We start from the raw sequence: 17134 nt of genomic DNA, 5'->3' as shown, positions 1-17134 counted from the left end.
CAGTTCTACTGGGCTTCTGGTTCTCTCAAGGCCGAAGGCCCATTCTACCAGAGCCGTGGGTGCATCCTGGGCATTACGGCACCAGGCTACGGCTCAGCAGGTGTGTCAGGCACCCACCTGGTCGAGTCTACTTACTTTTACCAAGCATTATCAGATGCATACCTACGCTTCGGCAGACGCCAGCCTAGGTAGATAAGTCATTCAGGCGGCGGTTGGCCACCTGTAGGAGAGGGCCGTTTGACGGCCCTATCATGAGGTATTCTTTTACCCACCCAGGGATTGCTTTTGGACATCCCAATTGTCTGGGTCTCCCAATGGAGCGACAAAGAAGAAGGGAATTTTGTTTACTTACCGTAAATTCCTTTTCTTCTAGCTCCAATTGGGAGACCCAGCACCCGCCCTGTTTTCTCGGGGTTTTTCTGTTTTTTCGGGTACACATGTTGTTCATGTGGTATGGTTCAGTTCTCCGATGTTTCCTCGGATTGAATTGGTCTTTAAACCAGTTATTGGCTTTCCTCCTTCTTGCTTTGGCACTAAAACTGGTGAGCCAGTGATCCCACTGGGGGTGTATAGCCAGAAGGGGAGGGGCCTTACACTTTTAAGTGTAATACTTTGTGTGGCCTCCAGAGGCAATAGCTATACACCCAATTGTCTGGGTCTCCCAATTGGAGCTAGAAGAAAAGGAATTTACGGTAAGTAAACAAAATTCCCTTCTTCTGCAGCTCCTGGGCTGCATTCTAGCAAGGTTCCTGTTGTTTTTTTGCCCCCTTTTACACCAAATACTTTATAAAGTTGTACCTTTTGGGATGTAAATCTTCTAAATCGTCCATGGGGGCAGGCTCCCTGGTGTCAGTTACTGTCCATCCTGCCGATTTACGCCGTCCCCCAGCGCAGAATGCTGGAGGCAGAGGGGAAAGCGCGGGCACTAGATTATGGGCAGGCACTTGTGATGACAATCAGCGCCGCCCATAATCTCGTGCCTGCGCAAACGTCACCAGCGGTCACACTGTGCACGCAGTGCACAGTCCCGCTACAGTGGCACTGCGCATGCGCCGGACCTCGGGCGCACTGGGCGGCGTCCTGAAGTATGAAATGGAGCATTGGGGGACGGCGTAAATCGGCAGGATGGACAGTAACAGACACCAGAGAGCCCGCCCCCATGGATAATTTAGAAGATTTACATCCCAAAAGGTACAACTTTAGAAAGTATTATATTTGGTCTAAAAGGGGGCAAAAAAACAACAGGAACATTGCTAGAATGCAGCCCACGAGCTGCAGAAGGGGAAACTTTTAGGTTTAAAGCAAAATTTCTGATGACAGGTTCCCATTAAAGAAAAAATAACAGATCAGTGAGCCAGAATTCTTGCAGTTTGGTCGGTGATAAAATGCTTATTTCATGCAATAAAATGCTAATTAATTATTTAAAAATCATACAAAGTGATTTTCTGGATTTTTTTTTTTTTTTATCTGTCACAGGTGAAGTGTACCTACAATAACAATTACAGAACTCTCCATTCTTTCTGGTGGCAAAACTTGCAAAATAGGCATCGCATGAAATACTTATTTTCTCCACTGTATGTGCCTCATACAATGCAGTATTAGGGGTAATTTTAACCAAGTAGCAATAAGGAGGAGCACGTCACAAATTTTCCATACTAAGAAATTAAAGATAAAAACATTCTGCATGCTTTTGTATAAAGCTTGAGACACAGATATCTGAAGAGCCCCATAGACGTCTTTGGGTGCCCTATTATGAGTACATACAACTTGTGAGGTTACATGGAACTATATAAAAGCCATATGTATGAGGCTTTATCATAAAAGTATATAAAACAGCCATTTGGCTAATGCTTGAAACAACGATGTTGTTCATTTCGCTATATCAAAAAGAACTATTAACTGGCTCTGTCAATAATTGAAAAATTTGCAACGTGTCAATCCGTTATGACTTCCGGAAGACCGGCACAATGACGCTCTATGGTGCATGTTGTTCTTTTACCACTGAATTCAGACCATTGCCAAGATTTTGGAAGGGAAATATTTTAATTTCCTCCACATGCCAGCTAACTATGACTGAACCTCATTTGCACATATACATTGAAATTCATTATTCTCATTATCTAAGCTATTACACCACATCTGGCAGAAATTGTATTTATGCACTTTGGCACAAAGCAGTGAAATATCACTTGCCAAACACAATTGTATTTTCAAGACTAGTTAGAAAGTTTCATTTGACTCTGACTTTAATGAGAAACGATTGTGGGGCCCTAAAATCATTTCTGAAGACTACGGCGCCTCCTGGAGGCAGAAGTTACACCTCGACTGCACTGCCTTAGGCCTCATTCAGATGTCAGGTCACTGATTTTGCTTTTACACAAAAACAAAAAAAAAATAAATAAAGATGGAGCGTTATAAGTGTTTGGTCAGTGTCAATTTTTGTTTGCTCAGTGATTTTCTCATATGAAAAAAATTAAAAAAAATTACAAACTTTCTCCTATTTAGTCCAATATTAAAAAACGGACGCTACACGGACTGCACATGGACGGCAATGTGTGATGCCAGTGATTTTGTCTTGGAACCATAGATTTGTCTCCAATCAAAAACAGTGATGTCTCGGTCTGTTTTTTTGTGGTAGGAAAAAAACAAAAAAAAAAACAAAAAAAAAAAAACCACGAACATCTGAACATCCCCATAGACTATACTGGGTACATGATCTACCCGTGAAACGAATAGAACAATAATAATAAATAATGAATAAATAAATTACTTCTTTTTGGCTCATCCTCAATATCCAGTAGAGTTGAGCACTTAATGCCATATGATGAATATATCAGTCATGGAGCGTGTCAGGGACTTTGGGGAGGGCCGAAAAACAGAATCTGAGCCACAGAGGGCAGATGTCTAACCTATTATGAAAGTGCAAAACAAACAAAATTGCTTGGTCCTTAAAGAGGTTTTCCCACTACTAATATGACCCCTTTTATTTGTCCTAACGCTTCCGAACTAACACTTTCCCAATATATTTCTGCAATCTAACCTGCTCCTGTAAGCTGATCCCTCTGCGGCTCCTATATTTATATGTTGATGTTCTGGCTTTGAGCATTTTGGCTGCAGACCAGAATCGGACACACTGAGCAGGGTATGTGACTGTTGGGTGGAAGCTTCTCTGTAAGTGACAGCAGTCCGTGCACACATGCCCAGATCAGAATTCACATTCCTCTCAGCCTGCTTTACAGTGCGGTACTTTCATATGACAAGCGCTGCAAAGTGCCAATTATTAAATGGTATATCACTGACTGGTATCACTCACAGAAAGGTAGCCCCACCAGTGACATGCCCTGCTCAGATTGCCTGATTCTGGTCTGCAGCTGGGAGCCTCAACATAGGAAAATGGGAGCTGCAGAGATATCAGCTTACAGGAGCAAGGTAGGTAGCAGAAATATATTGGGAAAGTGTTGGTTAGGAAGAGTTAGGACAAATAAAAGGGGGTCATATCAGTAGAGGAAAACACCTTTAAGGATTTAAAAGGATTATGTGGAATTTCCAAGTGATGAACTATACTTTGGAAGTCACAGGGGCCTCAACAACCATTTCATCCAGGCACATCAATGTGCACATTAGCACTGCTGAGTATGGTACTACGTGTCAGCATGTTCAGTATTACAGCTGAGCAATAGTACTAAGCAGAGTGACAAAATTAAGAAGTCCTTTGGTTGTGATGACCTTGGGGGTTTTGGGAATTCACACAACCTTAAATACTTCTATTGTAGGGATAAACTGACAATCGAAAATCCTCAAAAACAGCCTTTAAATTGAAGATGAATGGCAACCACTTCTGTAGAAATGCTGTGATATAGATAGGACTACATTTCTAGACCTGATTTGGCTCTGTCCCACTTTGCACGTTTCTGTCTACTGCCGGGACATAAGTCTTTACAACAGGTCAACATGATAGTCTTGCAGCCATGACTCCACACGATTCTTTGACCCAAACCAATAGCTTCTTGGGTACCTTATTTTTCGGACTATAAGACGCACCGGACCATAAGACGCACCCTGGTTTTAGAGAAGGAAAATAGGAAAATAAAACTTTAAGTAAAAAATGTGGACATGACACACTGTTATGGGGCGAGGATCTGCTGCTGACACTATTATGGGGGTAATATCCCCAAATTCTCTACTAAGGTACCCCATCCTGGTAATGATCCTCCTGCCTTGTGTATATATTTATGTCCCTCATCCTGGTATGTGCTCCCATCCTGCTATATACGCCATCATCCTGCTCATATACCCCCATCATCCTGCTATATGCCATCATCCTGTTCATATACTCCCATCATCCTGGTATATGGCCCCATCATCCTGCTCATATACCCCCATCATCCTGCTATATGCCATCATCCTGTTCATATACTCCCATCATCCTGGTATATGGCCCCATCCTGCTCATATACCCCCATCATCCTGCTCATATACCCCCATCCTGCGGCACACACAAAAATATAAACGTTTACACTCACCTTTCCTCATTCAACGCAGCGTCGCTCCTCCTCCTGTCTGTGCTGGCAGTGCTGTGTTGAGCCGGCCACGTTCCCTGCAGCACTGCGATGTATTGTCCTCCAGTCTGCCGGCGCGGCTGTGAAGACACACGTGCGCACAGCGATGACGTCATCACTGTGAGCAACGCTAGTCTCCAGTCCACACAGCGCGGCCGGCAGACTGGAGGACATCGCGATGCTGCAGGGGAACGGTGAGTACATTGATTCACTGCACCCCGCGCTGATGATGATGAGCGGGGGGCAGTGAATACAGCAGAGCATGATCACTCCAGGCTGTAGTTGCCAGGGGTGATCACGGCCGGCTGTTAATTATGCGCGCGTCCCTGCCCATCATCCCGCCCACCTATCAGCCCCGGCTTCAGCGCTGAGAGATGGGCGGGAGGATGGGCGTGCATATGTAATAAGCGGGCCCACGTGGTCACGGCAGGCGCTGCTGCTGCCTGCTCGTGCCTCCGATGACCCGCTCCACCTCAGCACCCTCATTCCCCGCAACCATGTCCTACATTCAGACCATTAGACGCACCCCCACTTTCCCCCAATATTTGGGGGAAAAAAGTGCGTCTTATGGTCCGAAAAATACGGTATGTATGATGAGATTAGTTCAGGTTAAGCAGCTACATTTAGGCTGGAAATTGTGGCCATAATATGGACAAGAAAACAAGTCTACAATACAATCGTGTGAACATTCCTTAGGCCACCTACTAATTATTCACCGAGTCAAACATGCCTCAACCTCAAGTTTTGGCTTCCTGAAATTTGTCTAAAAACTATCTGTATTTGATACAAAGAAGCAATCCAGGCGACTTTTCCCTGCAATGAACTAGTTTAATAAAGAAAAACTCTTCAATGGTAAACTTCCACCTTAATGTCTTACAAGCTTAGCCCGACACTTCAAAAGATAAGTCTGAGTTCAATTTCAATGTGCACTTGAAAAAAAAAAAAAAAGATGAATCTGATGGGAATTTTCAAAGAAATAAAATTTATGGCATGTGATTTTCTTCCTTTAGCAAAATCAAAGCTATGTGAAAAGGAATCAAATAACTACTTCCATATGTCTTATTATTTTCCTGTCTTCGGAAAAGTCACTAGGTGTCTCTTTTAATATGTATCCCACGTTCTTTCACAATTTCTCTCTTCTTAGCCTGCTGCGGGGACGGAACAGAACCAACATCCTGTGCCGGCTCAAACAATAGCCACAAACGTGGATGCCACATCAAGAGCGAGCGCCGTGTTATTATAAGACGGTATTAGCTAATTAAAACGATGCAAGCCGGGTCTCCTGCAGCTCCTGGACCTCTCTGCAGACTGACAATTATTCATTTCACATCAGTTTTTATTCCCCCCCCCCAAGAAACTGTTTCCCCTTAAGAAATATGGAGATAGAGTTACCCGTGATATGTTATTTTATTTACTTTAGAAATTGAAAATAAATGAAATTACCATTTCCCGTAAAGCAAATGATCTCAAATATCTTTTACAAACTTGGTCTTTTCCGACCTTTTTATCCCTTAATGTATTACCATCCGTGATGAGTGAGGAAGTCTTAACTTACAGAGAAAATATCTTAGGGGGAAGAGTGCCCCAAATTCACAGACCTTCCAAATATTTGCTTTTAGAAAAGGTATTCATTTTACAGAAGATAATTGAGGTCTTAAGTGCAAGTAAATCCCCCCAAATACTGGCACCCAAAGACACAAAGTATTGGAAAGCCAAAAGAATACCACATCAACAATGCCTTAAAAAAGTAATCATACCCTGTGAACTTTCCCATATTTTCTTCACATTACACCCACAAACTGAAATGTATTTTATTGGGATTTACCAACACAAAGTAGCATTTGTGAAGTTTAATGAAAATTATACATGGTTTTCTAAAAATGTATATTTGTATTTAGACCCCTCTAGTCTGATACCCCTAAATAAAATCATATGTGACCAATTTGCTCCAGAAGTCACCTATTTAATAAATTGAGTCCACCTGTGTGTAATTTATTTTAACTACAGCTGTTCTGTGAAGGCCTCAGAGGTTTGTATGAGATCGTTAGGGATCAAAGTGAATCATGAAAACCAAGGAACACACCACACAGGTCAGGGATAAAGTTGTGGAGAAGAGTAAAGCATGGTTAGGTTATAAATAAATAGCCCAAGCTCTGAACATCTCCTGGAGCATGGTTCAATTGATCCTCCAAAAATGGAAGGAGTACAGCACACCTGAAAATCTACCAAGACATGGCCGTCCACCTAAACTGACATCCCAAGCAATGAGAGGACTAATTAGAAAAAGTCAAAAGGCTAATTGTCACTCTGGAGGAGCTGCAGAGATTCACAGCTCAGGTGGGAGAATCTGTCCACAGGACAATTATTAGTTGTATATACCACAAATCTCATCTTTATGGAAGAGTGGTAAAAAGAAAAACATGTTGGGAAGCAAGCCATAGAAAGCCCTTCTTGCTCTTTGCAAAAAGACATGTAGGGGACACTGCGAGCATATGGAAGGAAGTGCTCTGATCTGATGAGTCCAAAGTAGAACTTTGTGGTCTAAATGCAAAACGATATATACATACACACACAAACACACATATATACATATATACATATATATATATATACATATGTGGCAAGAAATTAACACCACAGATCACCCTGAAAACACCATCCCCACCGTCACACATGGTGGTGACAACATCATGCTGTGGGGAGGCTTTTCTACAAGGACAGGGAAGCTGGTCAGAGTTGATGGAAGATGGATGGAGCTCAATACAGGACAATCCTGGAGGAAAACCTGTTAGAACCTGCAAAAGACTTCAAAGCTATTTTGCAAAGAAAATTTCAGTCTCTAGATGTACAAAGCTGGTGAGGACATACCCCAAAAGACTTGCAACAGTAATCACAGCAAAAGGTGGTCCTACAAGTATTGACTCAGGGGGACTGAATACAAATGCATGTCACAATTTTCAGATTTATATCTTAAAATATTTAGAAAACCACGTATCATTTCCTTTACACTTCACAAACTTAAAATATTGTGAAGTGTAACGTGAAAAACATGTGGAAACGTTTATGGCGTATGAATACTTTTTGAAGGCATTGTAATTCAGACAATCACCCATCCAATGCATATAGATATTATTACATCTCCGAGAAATAATACACTACATATAGTAGACTTCTATTAGATTCTATTTTAACTTCATTTGCCTTCGATGTGATGATTTTTCTTCCAATTAAATCACTTTAGGATAACTACATACAGTAAAGCAATACAAGACAACCACTGAACATGATATTATCAGAAAGATCACAATCAACCGAACACTGTAAAGTAGGGAAATAGAGCAGTCCCCGAAGGCATGTATCAGCCAAGAAATCGTAATTCAATGTCGTGATTAAGGGGAATCTGTCACCAGTTTTTTGCTATGTAATCTGAAAGCAGCATAATGTGGGGATCCTGATTCCAGTGAGGTGTCACTTACTGAGCTGCATGCTTTCATTTTCTCTGCAGCAGATATAGCACACTTAAAGGGAACCTGTCACCAGATTTTGCGACTATAAGCTGCGGCCACCACCACTGAGCTCTTATACATAGTATTTTGGAATGCTGTATATTAAGAGCCCAGGCCGATCTGTAGAACATAAACACTTTAATAATACTCACCTAAGGGGTGGTTCGGTCCAATGGGTGTTGCTGCTCTCTGGTCCGGCACCTTCTCTCTGCTGCAATCTCCATCCTCCTCCTTCCCAGCCCAGTGTGGATGACGCATACACGTCATCCATACAGAGGCCAACATTGCGGTCCTGCGCAGGCGCACTTTGATCTGCTCTGCTGAGGGAAGATCAACGTACTGTAATGCGCATGGAAAGGTTAAATACCGCCGGCGCATGTGCACTACAATACTTTAATCTGCCCTGAGTAAGGCAGATCAAAGTGCAACCTGCGCAGGACCTCAATGCCGGCCAGTGTGGATGACGTAGGACATGTCATACACATGAGCCTCAGAATAAGGAGGACGGTGATCGCCACAGAGAGGAGGTGCTGGACCGGAGAGAGAGGAGGCCCCAGACCGGAAAGCATTGATACCCATCAAACCAGACCGCTGCTTAGGCTAGTATAATAAAAGTGTTTTTTTACATTCTACACAGCTGCCTGGGTTCTTATATACAGCATTTTGCAATGCTGTACCTCAGTGATGGTGGCCGCAGCTTATTGGGGCCAAATCTGGTGACAGGTTCCCTTTAAGAAAACTGAGCCATGTATAACCCTGCCCACACCACTAATTGTCAGCTTTCTGGGTACAGTGACATAAAGCTATTAATCAGCGGTGGGGTTGTGGTTACACAGAGCAGAGACAACTAGTTTTGTAGTAAAATTCTCCTGCTGATAAGACAATGACGGACGATCACTGGAATCAGGGTATTAGCCCCTACATCATGCTGCTCTCAGGTTATATTGAAAGCATGTGCTGACAGATTCCCTTTAAAATTTCTGTTGATTCAATATCTTAACATGCTCATGTCAAGGACATATTAATGAGATATTTTCCCACAAAAGCTTTGCTTCAAAAGGAGAATAATCCTACAAGACGGTGGCATAAGGAGTTTTTACTGAAGCGGTGTTCCACCTCATAGCCTTTGTAAGCATCTTTGCCAAGTGTATAAAGCATAAAAGGCCATCTAGATAGGGCAATAATCAGGAAACAAGTGTTCCTAGCAATGCTGTTTACCGATTATCCAGTCTGCCTAGATGGGCCGACAAAAATCCGACCAATGTGGAAAATACTTGTTCGTCAGGTGTGATGATTTTTAAGCAGACATGAAAACCACTTTTTTCAGCAGCACATCGCCCAGAGTAAACGGGAGATGTGCTGGCAATCGAATGATATTCAATGAGCACAGAGCCATAGCACTGAATATTCTGTGCATATACAATTGTCGCCAGCTGGTCAAAACAAGTTATTCAATGGCCGCCAATAACCTAGCATGCTACCGGCAGTCATTTAAAGGGAACCTTCCACCTGTAAAAACGCTATTAATCTGCAGATGTGGGGTTAATCTGTAGGTTAATAGTGTTTGAATCTTGCCCGGCACCTGCACATTAACACTAGAACTACTGAGGTAGTCATTTTGACTACTTTTCACCATGTATTTCTATACAGGTGTCACGAGTCCAGTAGTTCTAGTGTTAAACTGCACTGCTGGGAGGAAATGAACTTTAAACCTCCCGGCAGCATTTGGCTTTCAGTCAAGGGGGAGGCGGCCAGTGCTGGACCCTCCAGTGCTGGTTCAGTCACCGCTCTGCGTATGGAGAGTGACGACTGTAACCAGGACCCCCGTAGTGACTGACAGCTTCCTCTAAATGCTAAGTGGCTGTCAGTCAGTGCTGAGTGCGTGGTTATAGCCGCTGCGCTCCATACATAGAGTGGCGACGCCTCCATTACTGAAACCCAAACGTTGCCCCGAGGAATAAAGATGATTTCCTCCTAGCAGTGGGGTCTAACGTGCAGGGGCCAGGCAGGATTCAAACACTATATCTCTGCAGATTAACCCTAGATCTGCAGGATAATAGCATTTTTACAGGTGAGAGGTTATCTTTAATGCTTATTAAACATACTGGCTGTAATCTTGTGGCGAAGCTCCGTTTTATACTGTCCCTGGTTATGGCAGCATGAACAGACAGACAGGTTCCCTTTGAACTGCAGCCAGCACATTATGCCCCTCCTAGGATACTAACAATTTATGTGCCCTTGCGTCCTGCTAAGTATATTCTTGGTTCACTGCTCTCCTACATGGTACTCGGTGCTGAGCGCTCCAATGGACAATGCGGACCAACCTCACTGCTTGCCTTGATCTTGCGAACCTGCTCTTTTTAATCAAAGGCAGAGAAGTCGGGTCCCAGAACGCACCGCAGATGCACCCAATGGACCATCATATCGCCACAAGTACCATGCAGGATAGCAGCGAGTAAAGATCAGTTTTAGCGTTATGACAGGATTACGGTATTTGTAGTACAGTGGAAAGAGGAAATCGGGTATATACCGCGCTGATACTCCAATTGAATATTACAATAAAATATTCCTTTATTGTTGTACAGGTTGACGCGTTTCAACGCTATCCATCTCCATCAGGACATAAAAAGGAACAGTACTGAGTACTAATTGATACTGTTCCTTTTTATGTCCTGATGAAGGAGATGGATATCTCTGAAACGCCTCGACCTGTACAACAATAAAGGAATATTTTTTTAGAATATTCAATTTTAGTATCAGCGCGGTATATACCCGATTTCCTCTTCCACTGTACTACACGTTCTACACAGCTGATACCATCATTGCATGTGTTTCAAAGGGGTTGTGACTCACAACCTGATAAGGTGAGTGTATTGTACCCCTTGCGGGATCTAAATTCTCTACCGGGTAAGACCCTATTGCGCTTCCTTTTTCCACAGTATTACTACTAGGATTCCGGTATTTAATGGATCGCTAGGATCCTAGTTAGGCGGGACATAATGTGCTGGCATCAGTTTAGTAACAAGGAAATTGGAAATTGAGGACTGGTTCCCTTTAAACTCTTCTGTATAAAGATTAATCGATTTACTATTTCTATTATCGCACTGAAATACAATGCTTTGTTAATGCAAACTTTGTACACTTATTACTGTACTCATATACTTCTTACCGGCTCTCTCGGATTAGGGACCGGGTTGGATTCTGGAATCTAAAATGAAAAAAAATAAATAAATATTGACATATTTGGTATAATAATCCATGTATAATTGGAAGATCACTATAAAATGTAAGTCTTATAATCTAAATGCAGAAAGCAGCTTTATTCCATGGATGTGTATTATAGCCGATGGATTTTTACTTTTTTTTTTTTCCTATTCATATGAAGACGTAATGGGAAACAAATTAGGCGCTATAGATCAAATGGTCCATGTATGATACTAAAGAATAAATACCATTTCTTATCATTCATTCCTGTAAGTAAAAACATTACCACACACAATTAATTCCTGATTAAGTCTTTAGTAAAGACACAAGATGAAATTAATCAAATGCATGTAAATGGAGGCCTCTGAATATTTACCAAGGATAATTAGTCATTTATAAAAAAAAAAAAAACATAAATAACTGCACCATCTGGGCATGGCATGAACATCATGCCAATGTAGAGAACAGCGACAGCCCAGCTATGAGACTAGATGTTGCTGACAACTACTCAAATACAGTTGTCACAGATAAATGATATTCATAGCCCCAGCTGTACTGCGAATGAGAGGCTCATCTGCCCGGCACACAGGAGAGCACCCGTCCTCACAAACGCGGGTCACTGGGAATCATACACAGGATGTACGGTGCAGCCGCAACCTCCAAATACTACAACACCAAAGCAAAAAACCTGGAGAAAGGAGTTTATTAAATGTTTGCTCCAGGCATTCTTTGTATTATTACTTGGAGATCTTACAAATGCAACATTAGAAACCACTATGTAAGCATTGGTAACACAATGTTAGGAATAAACTATCACGTTCACAAGATAAAGAGAGAGCAAGAGAAAGAAAAAGAAAGACAGCGAGAGCAAGCAAGAAAGCGAGAGCAAGAGAGCAAGAAAGCAAGAGCAAGAAAGCAAGAGCAAGAAAGCAAGAGCCAGAAAGGGGGAGCGAGAAAAGGAAAGGGGAGCGAGAAAAGGAAAGAAAAGCGAGAAAAGGAAAGAAAAGCGAGAAAGGGAAAGAAAAGCGAGAAAGGGAAAGAAAAGCAAGAAAGGGAAAGAAAAGCGAGAAAGGGAAAGAAAAGCGAGAAAAGGAAAGAAAAGCGAGAAAAGGAAAGAAAAGCGAGAAAGGGAAAGAAAAGCGAGAAAGGGAAAGAAAAGCGAGAAAGGGAAAGAAAAGCGAGAAAGGGAAAGAAAAGCGAGAAAGGGAAAGAAAAGCGAGAAAAGGAAAGAAAAGGGAGAAAAGGAAAGAAAAGGGAGAAAAGGAAAGAAAAGCGAGAAAAGAAAAGAAAAGCGAGAAAAGGAAAGAAAAGCGAGAAAAGGAAAGAAAAGCGAGAAAAGGAAAGAAAAGCGAGAAAAGGAAAGAAAAGCGAGAAAAGGAAAGAAAAGCGAGAAAAGGAAAGAAAAGCGAGAAAAGGAAAGAAAAGCGAGAAAAGGAAAGAAAAGCGAGAAAAGGAAAGAAAGCGAGAAAAGGAAAGAAAACGAGAAAAGGAAAGAAAGCGAGAAAAAGAAACAAAGAGAAAAAAGTGAGAAGAAAAGAAAGAAAAAGAGAAAAGACAGACAGCTAGACAGAGAATTATAGAAACAGAGAGGGTGAGAGAAACAAGGGGAGACAAATAGAAAGGGTGTAAGAATGAGAAAGACGAGAAAGTAAGAACACCATAATGGCAGAAAATGCAACCCCCAACTACATCGCACAAAGTAGCCGATGGGATCTAATCTGACTGCTGTTATCTTGGAAGCCAATTAGTTGCTGATGTCATGCTTGACAGCAGGATTTTAAAAAGTTACTCTCAAGTGCCAGCTATGTAATGCAGCCGGCACCCACCTTGTATGGAGCAGGCTCAGCTCCTGAGCCTGATCCATATAGTGACAGGCGAACAGGTAACGTAAATGTAAAATGGTAAGGGGTTAAACAATGTCACTACCTTTAAGGCTGTGTGCACACGTTGCGATATCATCCCATTTTTTATGCATATTTGAGTGCAGATTTGTCATTTCTGCACCACACCTAATCGTCTGCACATACCCTTAAGTAGGACATATTGGACCCCTATTTTAGCAAATCATATTTCACTGGATTTTCTCTGAAAGAATATTGACAGCAGACTAAATATTCATTCATACCAGTTCACGTGGTTGAAAGGCTTCGTCTTGCCGCAGGACTAAGAGATTGACAGAGCCTCCCATTTTTGTGCTTCTTAGTAATGAAACAACTTCTTCTTGGGTCTTTCCAGTCAAATCTACCCCATTTACCTTCAAGAGAAAAGGAAAAAGTCATCAAGTCTGTATTACTTAGAACTTTTAAGATTCCCAAAAGACCAGATCTACAAGTTAGAAAAAAACAAGACAAAACTAAAATACGGCTAAAATAACATAGCCAAAGAAATGTCAGAGCAGATCAGGCATGCTACATACATACTGCTATGTGATTTCCTCACATTCTCATAATATAATGTGTGCTGAACATATAAAAATTCTATATATACTGTATATATAGGGATATAGTAAACACAATATTAAGAGGAAAAAAATGAATTCTAGCTTATAAATTGTGCTTCATTAAAACATAAAAATTAATATCTACATTTATTTTTATTAAAAAAAAATATAATTACTGTGAATAATTCTTGACCCATAGAATTTCCCTTTTAAATGTGGCTCTTAATAAATTCCTGGACTGATTCTTCTTTCCAGATATTCTTAAAATCCCGCAGGCCACCGTGAATTGCCGTCCTAATTACATTTCACAGCTGCAACACATTCGGTAAACATGTGTTCTGTGGGCAACTGCGGTGTGAGGTCAGGCCAGGTAGACGGGGACTTTATGTTAGGAGTGGGTATGAAGGGCCGCACAAATAACACCGAGCTGCTTAAGCGACTATGAAAACTAGAAACAGCGCAGGATAGAGGCGAGGACTCTAATCAGTGGGGTGCAAAGATAAAATATACAGTCACATACACTGGTCACAGTCCAGAAAAATCCTTCTGTCGAATATCTACCGTACATAAGAAGGATCTCATGACATATAGCTCTGACATATACCATTGTCCACCCCCTCACTAATACTATATCAAACCAGCTGTGCGGAGTCCAGTACACTGGACATGTCAGAGTAGCATGAAAATGTGGTTAGGTGAGTAATTTCTTATTTTTTTAAATTGTCAGTACTAGCAGGAAACTGGGGATAAAATACTGTGTGGGGCTGTGTGGTGTCGTCAATACTGCGAGGGGGGCTGCGTGGGGACATCATATTGTGTGGAAGGGATGTATGGGTGCATCGTACTGCATGGGGGGGGGGGGGGGGGGGAGATGTGTGGTGACATAGTACACTGAGGACATGATACTCTCTGAGGGGCTTTGTGGAAACATACTGTGTGTGGGACTTTGTGGGGACCTCATATTTTGTGAGAGGCTTGTGGGCACATCATACGGTGTGTGGCTTTGTGGGCACATCATACTATGTGAGCGGCTTTGTGGAGACATCATACAGTGTGAGCGGCTTGGTGCGCACATCATACTGTGTGAGCGCCTTTGTGGGGACATCATACAGTGTGAGCGGCTTGGTGCGCACATCATACTGTGTGAGCGGCTTTGTGGAGACACCATACTGTGTGAGGGGCTTAGTTGGGACATTATACTGTGAGGGGTTTTGTGGAGACATAGCGAGTGAGGGGGTTTGTGGGGACATGTTACTGAGGAAAAGGTTTTGTGGAGACATCACACTGTGTGAGGGACTTTGTGGGGACATTATACTGTGTGAGGGGCTTTGTGGAGACATCATACTGTGTGAGGGGCTTTGTGGAGACATACTGCGTGAGGGGCTTTGTGGGGACATCATACTGTATGAGGGGCTTTGTGGGGACATCATACTGTGTGAGGGGCTTTGTGGGGACATCATACTGTGTGAGGGGCTTTGTGGGCACATCATACTGCGTGAGGGGCTTTGTGGGGACATCATACTGTGTGAAGGGCTTTGTGGGCACATCATACTGTGTGAGGGTGAGGGGTTTTGTGGGAACATCATACTGCATGAGGAGCTTTGTGGAGACGTCACACTGTATGAGGGGCTTTGTGGGCATATCATACTGTATGAGGGTTGAGTGGAGACATCCTACTATGTGCAGGGTCATACTGTGTGGGGTGTTTTGTGGGGATATACTACGTGAGGGGCTGTTTGTTCAGCCCTCCAGAACAGTCACAGTCTCTCATGTTGTCCTTTGGGAAAATGAACGTCCCACCTGTGCTTTACCAAGAAAGAAAATGCAATGAAAAGAGGCCCACTGGCAAAGGTCCAAGTATACCTGACGCTGGCTATGGCAGTAATAAAAAAGCAAAAAGAAAACAAACACATGTATTCAGGGCTAAGGCTAAGTTCACATTTCCGTTGATTTGTATCAGTCACATGCGTCGCTTGACGCATGTGACTGATGCGCTGTTCAACGCTGTACAACGGATGACAAAGAACAGAATTCTTTGTCGGATTCCGTTGTGTGCGGGGGGCGGAGTTCGGGGGCAGAGCCGAGCGGGGGGCGGGGCCAGGCGCTGAGGATGTCAGTGGAAGTGCTGCGGTCTGCATGGCTGGGGACAGGTGAGTGTATCTGTGAGTGAGTGTGTGTATGTGCATGTATGTATGTATGTATGTATGTATGTATGTGTGTGCACATGCAAAGTGCGGGAGGGGGCGGAGCCGAGCGGGGGGCGTGGCCAGACGAGGGTGTCAGTGGCAGTGCTTGTCTGCATGGCTGGGGACAGGTGTGTGTGTGTGTGTGTACATACATGTGCGGAGTGCGGGAGGGGGCGGGGCCGAGCGGGGAAGTGTCGGCCTCCCTGCACACGTAACCAGCCTAAATATCGGGTAACAGCAAAGCACCCGATGTTTACCTTGGTTACCCGATATTTACCTTGGTTACGGGCCTACACCGCTTAGCGCTGGCTCCTTGCACCGTAACCAGGGTAAATATCGGGTAACCAACCAAAGCTGGTGACGTGTGCAGGGAGCCAGAGAGCATGCGCAGCGAAATCCGACGGATCTCGCTGCTCAAAAAACGTTACATGCTGCGTTCCTCCCGCCCGGCGGTCAGTCGTTCCACGACTGATCAGTCGGGCGGAGGGTGCAACGCAGCATCATCAGTCACAATCCGCTGCTCATACAAGTCTATGGGAGCAGCAGAATCCGCTAAACGGATTCCGCTGTTTACAAGAGCAGCGGATTGTGACTGATAGATTTTAGCGGAAATGTGAACTTAGCCTAACTTAGACCTCTGCTGGGTGCAGACATATAGATAAACTGTATGTGGCCTATACAGATGGAGTTTCTTGCTGTATACACCACAAGCGTAGCCTAAGTCCAACACTTCTGCAGGTGAGTACAGCATAAACAAAGCAATTAAGTGCTGCAAACAGATATTTCGAAAATAGTAGATAAAAAGTATAATTTATTGCAGAATCAAATTATAAGCTCAGCCCTGCTACATCATTACAGGGCTGACCCAACAATCCAGGGCCAATGGCAACATGGAGGATCAGAAGTGAAAGATCAAGTCCTTCTAAAAATTACAGGAAATGTGGCCCATAACACAACACAATAATAGTTGCAGTCACAGGTCAAATAATTTGGAAAGGTAAATTTAGAGGCCAGAATAAACATCATGTAAGGAACCAATTTCCATTAACTGTATACATATGCTTTTTTCTAACAAGAATGCAGACAATTTCCTTGAAGAGGAGAGGAAAGCTATTATCTTTATCTTTTTCATCATTGGTGGAGGTAAACGCAACAAGCACTACATAAAATAGGCAAACAAAAAAGGTCAAAATGAAACACAAAATTAGAAAAAAAATACAATTACAATAAGGTGTAAAT

The 17134-nt window shown here is 42.9% G+C and overlaps 1 protein-coding gene across 1 annotated transcript in view; it reads right to left on the bottom strand.

The window, feature by feature from the left end:
- The window catches only part of PARD3 (par-3 family cell polarity regulator), an 807488-nt gene that overhangs the window by 368113 nt on the left and 422241 nt on the right, over nucleotides 1-17134 (bottom strand). The window contains 2 exon segments of the mRNA XM_075315482.1: nucleotides 11235-11273; nucleotides 13395-13543. Of these exon segments, the coding sequence (XP_075171597.1) occupies nucleotides 11235-11273; nucleotides 13395-13543 (188 nt within the window).

This window comes from Anomaloglossus baeobatrachus, chromosome 6 (assembly GCF_048569485.1).
Source record: "Anomaloglossus baeobatrachus isolate aAnoBae1 chromosome 6, aAnoBae1.hap1, whole genome shotgun sequence".
NCBI classification, from domain to species: domain Eukaryota; kingdom Metazoa; phylum Chordata; class Amphibia; order Anura; family Aromobatidae; genus Anomaloglossus; species Anomaloglossus baeobatrachus.
This window is presented reverse-complemented; position numbering and strand designations above follow the sequence as displayed.